The sequence below is a fragment of the Lactuca saligna genome, chromosome 5 (assembly GCF_052625555.1).
Source record: "Lactuca saligna cultivar CGN05327 chromosome 5, ASM5262555v1, whole genome shotgun sequence".
In the NCBI taxonomy this organism is placed as follows: Eukaryota; Viridiplantae; Streptophyta; class Magnoliopsida; order Asterales; family Asteraceae; genus Lactuca; species Lactuca saligna.
In genome coordinates this window covers 215,589,031-215,601,517 of record NC_136421.1, presented here as the reverse complement: position 1 = coordinate 215,601,517, position 12,487 = coordinate 215,589,031, and the positions used below count along the sequence as shown (strand labels likewise).

Sequence of the window (12,487 nt, the reverse complement as noted above, 5' to 3'; positions counted from 1 at the left end):
TAAAACACACTAAAAGTATACACAAGCATGGAATGCACTCATTCCTCACTCCTATAGGAATGCTAAATATCTCATACTGGCCTACCGACCTTGCACAAACCACCCATCCATGAAACTTCCACCAGACATGCAAAACTAGTGTATGCTAGCCATACCGAATGCTGGACCCCATAGACATTCAAATACTCGGTCCTAGTCTAAGCCCACAACCAGACAAGGAACATGAAATAAAGATAGACCAAATATTCTCAAGCTATAAGATCTTAATTATGTAGAACCGTGATGCATACACTAAGCAACTAGAGTATTGATGTCAATTTCATATAAGGAAAACCCTAGGCTACCAGACATCATATAATCAGGCAGTTCTTATCATGCAATTCCTGAAGATCCCTAGCCTAGTACTAGCATGTTGTTCTAACATATCTAAATATCAAACAACTACATGGTATTTTGGGGTCTACTTATTGGCTTCGACTGATCGTACACTTTCATCCTCCTTTATTATTTTGAAAACCATTTGAAAACCATTTTAAAAATATTTTCCTTGATTTGAAACTGGATGCACACGAGTTTTCCTCCAATTCACTCAAACCAAAGCTCTGATACCAACTTGTAACATCCATAAAAATTCTTGAAAATTTAAAACTTTTTAAATATCCAAAATAACATTAATTATTACAAAGTGTTTTCAAAATAGTTTCATATTAGAGTTTCCCAGAAATCCTAATCATAAATCGAGGAAGTGTACGATCATGCCATTGCCTTACCGCGGTCATCCGATGTATCTGAAACAATAATTGATAAATGTAAGCTCGAAGGCTTAGTGAGTTACCCCCAAAATACCCATACACACAACAATACATATACAATAGAAAACAACATACTATGGGTCCAATCAACCATTAGGTTGGAATACCCCAGGCCCTCAACCATCAGGTTGGAATGCCAACATAATATGGGTCCAGTCAACCATTGGGTTGGAATGCCAACATACTATGGGTCCAGTCAACCATCAGGTTGGAATACCCCAGGTCCTCAACCATCGGGTTGGAATGCCAACATACTATGAGTCCAGTCAACCATCGGTTGGAATACCCCAAACTCTCAACCATCGGGTTGGAATGCCAACATACTATGAGTCCAATCATCTTCGGGATGGAATACTCTCGACCTAAAACCATCACGTTGGAATGCCCAAACCAATCAAACATGTGCACCTATATCATATAATCATATAACAGTCTATAGAGACAACATACTAGGGTCCTATCATCCTCGAAATAAAATACCCTCAACTACCAATCAATCATGTGCACATATAACATGTAATCTCCTACCAGCATACAGACAGTCAGACCAACTACAGGTCACTAAACATAACCATCCTATCTACCAGGATATCGATATAATCATATCATAATAGCAACAAATCCAAATAATAATGCAAAGGGCCGACCTTGGTGATTTAGATCCTTGAGTATCTTGAGGACAACTCACCTTGCAATGTCGATCTGAACTGAAGAATCAGATTCCCGAATCACCGTCTCACAAAAAAAATCCCAAACTATCCAAAATAACAAATAATAAGTCAATAAATGGGAATATTAATCTTGACTAAGTGTCCTACATATAATAATAGTCCATTTTGCCTTTTGTCTAATTTGGGCCAAGGCCTAATACCCAATCCTTGATCCACAAGTCCACATATACAAGGTCCATCATTGGCCCAATTTTCCAAATTGGGCCCAACTCCTTACTTGGGACTCATTTAAAGATTCACTATCAAAACTGCCCAAAATACTCTTATCTAGAGAGTCTGTCTAGCCCAAAGGTGGCTCAATCTCGATGCCCAAATCGAAAATGCCCAATATGGGGCGTATGCTGGTCGTACTCCGTCTCGCATTGACTGAAAAACGGGACCATTGACTCGGTACGCGGGGCGTACTGCTCTCCACATGGGGCGTACGCAAGTCTGTACCAAAACTCTCATAAGTGCTTAATGGCTTAAGCAATTAAGTCTAAACTATAGATCCATCGACCAAATGTGCCTAAGACTCATAAAGTCATAAACTTTAAGACTTTGGACATCTAGAAAGTTCTTAATACATGGTCTTAACCCATTAAGACCCTCCTAATCCATGCATGGGACACATTCAGTTACCGGGACATCATTTTTATCACTTAGGACCCTTTCTAGGGTCTGGAAGGACAACTTAACATGTCCAAAACCAATTATGCACAATATTGGGGTATTTGGGACAAGAAAAGTGCGAAGAAGCTAAACAAGACAAGATCTACTCAAAATAATTGCCAAGCTAGAAGCTTTTTACCTCCTGGAGCTTCTAGAGGACAAGAGAACTTCATATCTTCCAGTTTGCCTTCCTTCTCCAACTATTTGGCGCAAGACCTTCTCCTTCAAAGGCTCAAAACACACACAAACTCACACTCACATACAAGGCTAGGGTTTGGGACATCTCTAGGGTATGGAGGCTGAAAGTGATGGGAGAAATGAGCCATAAGGACGTTTATATAACACCCAAACCCTAAATATTAGGGTTTCCTTATGACATGAGTATGCCCGATGTACACAAGTGTACCCCCAGCGTATTAGGGAGCGCCTAGTACGCTCAACGCACCCTTATGTACGCGCAACGTACTCCTCCTAATCCCAAAATTGCAATTAACCCTTAGGCTTCTTATGGATTCACCCATCTATCCCCATGGACTATAAATGAAAATTCTTGGGATGCTACATAATATTCTCTATCAGATAGAAAGAAGATAAAAACAAGACAATAAGATTACAATAAAGAAAATAGTCTTTGTTTGTCATAACAGAGAAAATATATAAAGACTACGGTCAAATAGTATTCTCTATCAGATAGAGAAAAAACAATAAGACTATATTAATATAACTTTAAAAACAATAAGACTATATTAATATAACTTTACCTCGGAGATAAAGTCATAAAACTTTAGTCAGACAACATCATTTGTCAAACTATGAGAATAAAATAACATTATAGTAAGATAACATGTTTGTAAGAAAATGCAGTAAAATTATATTAAGATAATACTTTGTATCTTTTCTGTTAAAAAAAATCAATGACTTTATCATTAATGAGCAAGCGATTTTTTTAAAGATTACTAGATAAAATCTCAAGTGTAAACCAGTGATGATTTTTTGTCCCTTTAATTATTTGATTAAACAATTACTGATATTTTGTTGTCACTTTAATTATTTGATTAAACAATTACCGATATTTTGTCATTTTCTATTAAAAAACTAATTTTAATGGTTTATTTATAAATATGACCGATGTTTCGAGACTTTAAAGATATTTCCCGTAAAATAATTTTCATTGTGGTAAATTATAAATATGTATGTTGTTCAACATCTAAACTTTTCTAGTAGTCTTTTAACTAAAAATTCCAAATTCATCCTCCTCGTCGATTATCAATGAAATCTGACATCAATAACTAGTTTTCAAATAAAATAACAAAATTACCCCTCAGCTAATACCTAATCATACATTGAGAAATTGTACCTTATGGATTTTTTTATTGCACATCACCATACAAGTTAAAAATAACAAGAAGCTATATTTTCCTTATTATAGAAAGAAATGTACTTTCTTTACAACGAGATGAAATAACCAATTAACAAGGTAAAAACCCAACTGCATAAAAGGGGCAGTGATCAAAACTGGGGCTTAACAAAACTATCCAAACAATTTAGTATATTTTCTAAAAATAATAAATGAATATGAGTATCTCAACTTTTTCAAAGTAAAATCGTCATCCACCAACTTTGTAAAAAAAAAGAGTCAAAAGTAAAAGGAACCTCAAAAAAATCTGTTAGCTTAGCCAGCCGTAGCAATTGGGGTCCTGGGACTGGGAAGTCCAATGTAAGAAATCCTAGGAGAGAGTCGGACCTTCGGGCTTGGTCTCGGTGACGGGACAGGTCCGAAGTTTCCAGTAATTGTCCTAGGAGATAAGTTAACTTGTTCAAGGGCCCTAAACTGTAACTCAGTTGGGTAATCCCGTACGCAACCGATTCGGGCCCCTGTTCCCGAGGCCCACTTGCACGACATGCGGGCTGAAATGGGCCCGTTGGTTAGACCTTGAATAAAGCTTGGTGTGGTTGCACGCTCAGCATCAGTAGTTGTACATAGGATGTCTTGCGGCCTTGTACGTGGAATGACAAGGGGTTTAGGCTTTGTTTCCGGTTGGGTGAACTTAAACGAGAAGCTCGTTTCATCATCATCGACAGAACATCTCTGCATTTATAAGATAAAGGGGATTTTATGAGTACAACCCGTTAATGCATTGGTGTACAAGTTAGTGATGCATGTAGGGTAATTTGTACCTTGACATTTGTGAGATCAACATGGTTCTCCTCCAAGAAGGTTATGAAGTCTCTGAAGTTCTCTTCCGTTGGGAGGTAGTGACCACTATAAGGCCAAATAGCCTGAAAAACAAATGACAAATGCTTAAAAAGTTGATAGAAATATGGACACCAATAGTGATATGAAACCGTTACAAGTTGAAATTTGTGTAAAAGACGTAAATATCGTCTTGCATTGTGGATTTGTACCTCGAGGATGCCGCCATGGGAGACTAATCTTCCAGCAGCGGTGGTGGCACCACCGGATAGAAAACTTGAATGTTGAAAGAAGCCTTTCTTCTTTTGGCCAACGTACAAGTTCTTTGATGTGCTAAGAACAAAGATCCATTTAGAACCCTTGATTGTTTCCAAAAGCAAGCCGGTTTGTCTATAAACGAGCTTCCCGTTTTCAACTATAACTTCATAAGCTTCCCTTTCTTTCTGTTGAATGTAATGTCTTTTAGAAACATGTATCGAACGAAAATGAAAAAAAAAACATAAAAAAAGAATCTTACGGGGCCTAAATATGTGATACATTGCCGTTGTAAACGGACCCTCGGACATTTTTCAAGATTTGTTTCTTTACCATCTCCAACATCCAACCTTTATATTTCCAAAAATAGAAAATCTTAAGGATCTTATGAATTAGGCAATGTTTGTTATTCACAACACTAACGTGTATGGTGTGTATAGGACTTGAACTAAATTAATGGGACATAAAATGTAACTTTTTGTTCGGACCAAAAAGGTGGCACATAGACATTGACAAGGACATGATTTTTCTAGGATTTTTTTTGAGGTGTAATAAAAGACGTGAATGTTTTCTTCATTATTTTCTAGGAAACTTACCAATAGAAGAAAGGTTGGTTGCTTTCACTCCCAAACCAGATATCATAGTAAATGTGTAAATTATGGCCATATCGATGGCGTGGGTCGATCTGCAGGTAGCCAACGATGGATTTTGAGTTAGTGATAAATATCTATATTTGAAATCTGACGAGAACCCTATGTAAAATAAGAAGAAAAACCCATTTTGTGATTAAAAACATTTCAAGAAACCTTTGGAATGTCATAAAAACTCATGTTTTTCACACAATTTTATCAAAAGAATCCTGAAATTTGCATTGGTATCTTTCTTTTATGTCAATTTTCACCCTACAAACATTTGAAGAAATCTTGAAATAATGATAGAATATGGGGAAAGTACTCACAGCTTCAAGCCAATGTTGTAAAGCCAACTTTTGGGCTTTTTCATTCTTGGATAGGCCCTTTCCAACTTTAGCAGCTCTAGTCCCTGCCCTGACCCACCGCGAACTTGCAGTTTCGGGTTTCTCACCATTGAAAAACGAAACCGAGCTCCGATCCAACTTTGCAAAATCCAAAGCCTTCCACCTGCAACACATCACCCATTTCAAAAAAATAAAAAAATAAAAACACATCAACTTAAAACACCCATTAAAAACGAAACAAGCTACGACTTTAAAGTTTTTGAGTCAAAGTCAAATTATAGCTGGTTTTTTGTTAGAATAAAATTGAGTCAAATAACAATGTAATTTATTGTCTTTTACAAGATACGCAAAACACAATATTTTTTGGGTTTTAGTTGAGAATGGTTTCCAATTAAACTTACTATTACCGGTCATAGTGATATTGCATAAAAACATTCTATGACATGTCATAATGGTAATAAAGGGGACTTTTGTTTTTGTGTAAGAAAAAGTTTAGTTGCCATTTTGGAAAATGCTAAAAGGAGGTTGGTCAATTTTTAACTTTAACTATTTCTTTTAAACCACGATAGCAACAAACTTGTATTTCAGACAATATGGATTGTATGGGAAACGAAAACTAACCATAATTCCTCAACAACAACAGCACAATCCGCTAGATTTCTTCGAGTTCGATAACTCTTGTATATTTTCTGAACTGTGGTAGCAGCTGCATTGAGTTCACTAACGGGTCGGGGTGAAAAGAATATGGTTGACCCAGGAGAACTCAACTGTCCCGTTTTATGATTCGGGTTTTTAGGTTCGGGTGTCTTAAAATCTTGAACAAGATTCTTGAAAGAAAGTGTGGTTTCTAGCATTATCTTTAAGGGTTCACGGTTCTTCAAATTGATCGATTTTTTTCTACTATGATCAACATATGAATCTTTGGGTTCATTCGATATTGTATCGGATTCAGATCTTATGAAGCAATCGGTTTTCGATTCATTATCAAGTTCATAAGGCAAGATTATGAAACTATGATGCAAGATTTCTTCCCAGGCGGATGATAGCAGTGATAAGGACAAACCCATAACAAAATTCAAGATTTCTGTAGAAAATAGAAAGAAACTTGTTTAAAATTTTAAGAGATGTAATCATTAAACTTTCAAAAGATATGTAATTATTTGATTATTATTCAAGAGCACAAAGATGCCAAGTGCATACGCCAAAAGGATACAAAATTTCACATACGCACAACTTTTTTTTGTCTAAAGAAATGTAATAGTCTTGAAACATTATCAATAATTACACCTAGTTCAAACCCCACAAGAGGAAAACACAAAGAAACATATAACAACACTATATTCTGCATAATAAAGTCATAATGGTTGCTCCAAGTTCAAACCCCACCAAAGGAAAACAACACAACATTCTTCTTTATGGATTCAAAATTTGATTAAAAAAACATGTAACAGATTCATAAACCTTAATTTGGAAGAAACCCAATACGTGTTTAATCATTTTAAACCAAACCCAGAAAGGAAATTTAGAACTATCAGCAATAGCATTAAGAATATTAAAAGAATTAGAGAAGTATATAGAAATGGGCTATCTGTCACTCACCTTGAATCAATACGAGCTTTATCCAAAGACTTTCCTTTAAGTTTCTTGATTTCTGGGCTAAAATGCAAGATTTTTCAATCTCTGAATCTTCTTGAAAACGATGATGATGATGATGACCAACCTCCCTCTTTTCACTTATATATAATAGAACCCAACGTGAATAAAGGAATACTCTCTTGATGTCAAGTCGACACAACACGTATACGGAAGAGAATAAACATTTACTTGTTCTTTATTCGTGTAAAAACATTTACTTATTCTTTATTGGCGTATATGCTTGACTGGAATTAATAAAATCAAGGTTTTCAAAAAAGTGGGTTTGATTTTGAGTTTATGTGAACGATAACAGCCTCCCAATAGCACGTTTTTGATATTTCAAAGGCTTAGAATGTGGAATACGCTTTATAGAGTTCATATGTTGCACATAGTTTCTCCTTTTAGCGAGTAAATAACTGTTTACATTTATAACGACCGTGTCCGTGTGTGTAACGATTAGTCTATACTTTGGTCTTGCTAAAAATAGAGAGAGAGAGAGAGAGAGAGAGAGAGAGAGAGAGAGAGAGAGAGAGAGAGAGAGAGAGAGAGAGAGAATGGTCAAAGGAAAGATGGTTGGTGACGGTGAAGTCGCAGCAATCCATGTCCCACAAATCAAGGAGGGTAAAAAAGTCAATATCACACTTTCGAATTGGTAAAACATGCTTCTGAATTGTGACATCTTGCAAAATATCATAAATGCATTTGTGTATCGTGGAGTCAAGGGTCAAGGGTCTCTACAACCGTGGTATTTAGACACATATCCATATAAGTTACTCTGAAATAACTTTTTATTAATATGATGCTGTGAATTAGACATATAAGATAAATCACTTCCCAATTAATGATATTAAATTTTAAAATAATAGTCTTTAAATTTTTTATAGAAACATTTTATTTTTTATAATTATATGTTAAATTTGAGTTTATAACTAACTTTAAAATTTTGGTGTATCTCTTAGTTAATAATTTATTTAAAATTATTTTTTAAAAATATTTTATTAATAATTATGAATTTTTACTATAAAATTTTAATTAATTTTGTAACTGTGATGTTATAAACTATTATTTTACTATTTATATAAAATATCAGCTTAATAAATTCTTTTAGTAAATGTTTTAGAGTATTTTTTTATATGGAATCTGTACACTTAGGAGTGGAATCAATAAAAGTTCATGTTCATTTAATGTATATATGAACAAAGATTTCGCCTAGTAATCTTTTTATTTAGGTTCATAACTAAGAGTTATTAAGAACTTAATAAACGAACATGAACATATTTACAAACGTATATGCGTTTCTGTGATATTTTTCATTTTTTATGAACATAAACAAGCACAAATAAGCTTATTTTCATATTGAAAGACAAAAAAAATCTATTTATATGTTTGTGTTCGTTTAATGTCCCCTTGTCGGTTCTTTTGTTAGTCTCTTGGTCATTAGAGGATCAGATCTCTTTAGACGGATGAAATAGAATGAAGACTAAATAGAATTTACAAGTAATATAGTAAACATGGAATAAATAATTATATTTTATGGTCATGTTTGATTATAGGGGTGGATGTAGATCTCCTTCTAGGTGTGGTATGGAAAAAAAATTCGTCATCTATAGTGATACATTTTTATTTAAGTAGTTGTACATTTCTTTGAAGTAGCGACACAATAGCAGAAAAAAAAAATTCGAAATTTTTTGTAATGTGTACAGAAAAAACAAATATTGTCGATGCCACTACTGACACCCATATAAAACCGTCATTGTACATTAAGATTGAAATAAATTTTCCTATGAATTGTTATAGATTTATATATATAATTTTAACTCTTTTTTATAAATTATTTTAATTATATTAATAAAGTTCTATTTGTAAAAATCAGAAAAGAAACATAATGAAAACCCATCGAAACTCAGAAACTCAAATATGTTTCAACAAATACAGTAATTTTAAGTTATTTTAGGAAAATTTGTAATTTAGTTAAATAAAAAAAATTGATTTCATCAAAATTATATTTTTCAATAGAAGAATGATGGAAATTTATAAAAACGAATGTATAATGATTTTTCACGACAATTCTATTTTATTCCATCAAGTTGCAAAAGTGCAAAACAACTATTCTTTTTTCATTCTAACAGAAAGAATAATTCACTGTTTCCCGATTCCATATCTTACCAAAGACTAACTTATTTATGATATACCTCCTCATTTAGATGATACAAATCGTGTTAGTATAATATAATTTATTATTATCTTCCATATGCTTTTGGTAGTTGCACGATGAAGTACAATATCCTAAGCCATTGTGTTTGGTTGTCAACTCTATTAATGTTTTATTTAAGATTAAGATTACACACGCTTTCGTGTTAGTATAATATAATTTATTATTCTTCCATATGCTTTCGTTTGGTTTCTGTTTTCAAAAAAATATTTATTATTATTATTATGTGTCTAATGTTTTTATTTAAAATTTGATGGTATTATTTGAACAACTACGTCCATGGCTGCTATTGAATCCTTTGAATATATTAATTTTATTATATTGTTCCTTATTTTTTAAGACAAATTGCATATATTAGTTGAATATTAAGTAAATGGTAGGTGTTATTCGTATTTGCAGCTTAAGGTTTATAACGACTTCAAATCTCTCACACTTTATCCATGCGGGAGCTCGGAAGAGATTCTCACAAACTCCTCCAATGAAATTCGTTAATATGTTTATATTACTTATTTTCTATGTACGTGAGATGAGTTTTTATTAAATATCCCACTTGAATTTATAAACTTTTATCCGACTAACGAATTTTAATTTTTTTTGCAATGGCAACAATATAAGCAAAACAAAAATATAGATTAATGCAGAATTGGGTTTTGCATAATGCATTCTAATTCTTTCTAGTTTTACTATTTCAAAAATCAACGAAAACGCAACAATATTATAAAAATGAAAGACTTCCTATACTCAAATGAAAAAGCAACACCTTATAGGAATTAAATTACGGAAATGTACGAAAAACAAACAAGAAATTAGAAACTGTTGAGGCCTATATTTAACACAGTGCCCTTAAAAGAAATTTGCTCGCTACCAAGTGTTTGTTTCCCAAAATACAACACCATGAAGTGGTTCTTCTAGATTACCCGAACCCTCAATAAGCTTGGATAAAACCTTAGATACAACAAGAAAAAGAAGATGAACTAAAGAAGAAGAGAGTTTGGATCCTTTCTTTGTGTATCCCAAATGGTTGTAGAATGGTTGTATTTATACCACAACTCATTGTTAATATATATACTTGTATGATGTATTTAGTATTATATGGCCTAGTGTATTTACAATGTATTAGGCCCAATCCAATTTGTATCTTGTATTTAGTGTGATTGAGGGGTATTAGTGGGAACCAAATCATTAGTGGAGGAAGAGCTAGAAACAAATGTGGAGGGAGATATATCAACTTCGGAAGTCAGGATGACCTCCTCGGCAGTTTGAATGGTAGTAGGAATGTCAGGAGTCTGACGAAAAAGTTGAGAAAAATGATTGGTGTCATCAATAATCTCAAGAAACTCATAGGACGGTGTGGAGTTCGGAGTCATAGACCAGAAGGGGAAAACCGAATCATCAAAAGTGACATGACGAGATAAATAATATGTTGAGTTTCAAGACTCAAGCATCGTTACCCACGGTGTTGAGATGGGTGACCTAATTGTTGGGTTTTAGCCATAAGAACTTTCCTATGTGCGCATGCAAAACCCTATTGCTTGGATCTAGGCTTTCTATCAAACATGCTTTTGAATCCAAGACTTCTAATGGCTAATTAGGTTAAACAATAACATTAATACAGATCTAGAATCATACCTTTGAGTTCCTTGTTGATCTTCTTGTCTTGGAGCTTCTAGAGTCACAATTGTCACTCCTCTGATGGTTCACAAACACCAATAGCAAGCAAGATGATTTAGGAGAGAGGAGAGGGGATGGAATTCGGCCAGAGGTTCCTTTCTTTAGGTTCTGAAAGCTTGTCCACGAATTCCACACCCCAAGGGCCTATTTATATCTTTAGACTCCTTAAGGGTTTCACCCTAAACCCTAATTGGATAATCTTCACTTAAGGCTATCCAAATCCATTCCATAGATATCCTTATGGACTATTTTGAGCTATCCTAAAGCTCTTAGAAACCGTCCAAAGTCCATCCTAATGGATTTATAGTCTAAAGTCTAACTATCAAACAATTGACAGTTTATACCCTCTTATTTAATTAATCTCTTTAAGTCACCAAATTAATACCAATTAATCTATGACTTATATTAATCAAATAGCTAAATATTATTCCTTATAATATTTACTCTCTCTTTTAACAAATCATCCTTCAAGTTGCTATGGTGAAGGCAACCCAAAAGGACCATGCACCACCGAATATAGTTATAGCCTTAGACACTATTCCAACAGTCTCCCACTTGGATAAGTCTAGTAACTATACAAGTATAATACGGTTTGCAATCGTAGCTCTCAAAGACGCTGTCAACTCTGATCTAATCAATCTTGTCCTTTAGATAAGGGATCGTACAGTCCTCTGTTAGATATCATGCTGACAATCCTATGGAATGGTTAGTCTAGCATTTAGATTTCTCGATCTTCGATTTATTTGACATAGAACTTAATCGAACACATCAATTCAGTTCTGACCGGGCCCGGCACATAAGTCAAATCAAATCATCGAGTGGCCAAGATATCTCTTCTACCCTCTTAGGATAAAATTTACAGATAAACTTCGACTTATATGCATTTACTTATTCATTAACCAACTATACACAACAATGCGTTTTATAACATCAAGTTACTGATGCGTTTTCGCATTATCAATGCACAATCAATCAGCAAATAATAAACCATATATCTAGGTTTTAAGACCATATGATATTATCGTCTTGCGATCACCTTTTATATCGTATTCCATAAAGTGATTCCAGCAAGCGCGGGTTTATTCCAATGCTCAAAACCAGTTCGTAAGCACTCATGAACGTTGCAGCAACTCTTGCTATGTCTAACACCATTTAGACACTCTACACACCAATTCACGTCAATCTTCATTCATATCTACTCCCAACATATGAACGATTGTGGACCATTTGAATAATTCGATTATTCCTAATAAACTCAATTATTCTGGAAGTCAAAACATGCAAAGTGAAACAATAGTTAAACAACTAACATGTGATAGTAACTTTACTCATAAATAAAACTTCTTTATT

At 33.9% G+C, this 12,487-nt stretch overlaps 1 protein-coding gene across 1 annotated transcript; it reads right to left on the bottom strand.

Moving 5' to 3' along the window:
- Nucleotides 1-3,586: 3,586 nt before the first annotated feature.
- LOC144998922 (IQ domain-containing protein IQM1-like) lies at nucleotides 3,587-7,575 on the bottom strand. Its single transcript, XM_078958657.1, has 8 exons — nucleotides 7,219-7,575; nucleotides 6,241-6,703; nucleotides 5,602-5,782; nucleotides 5,240-5,328; nucleotides 4,906-4,993; nucleotides 4,601-4,831; nucleotides 4,373-4,474; nucleotides 3,587-4,283 (listed from the first exon to the last, which is right to left on the bottom strand). Exons 2-8 carry the CDS (start codon nucleotides 6,684-6,686, stop codon nucleotides 3,867-3,869), a joined length of 1,554 nt encoding a protein of 517 aa, XP_078814783.1. The 5' UTR covers nucleotides 6,687-6,703; nucleotides 7,219-7,575; the 3' UTR covers nucleotides 3,587-3,866.
- Between the last annotated feature and the right edge of the window lie 4,912 nt (nucleotides 7,576-12,487).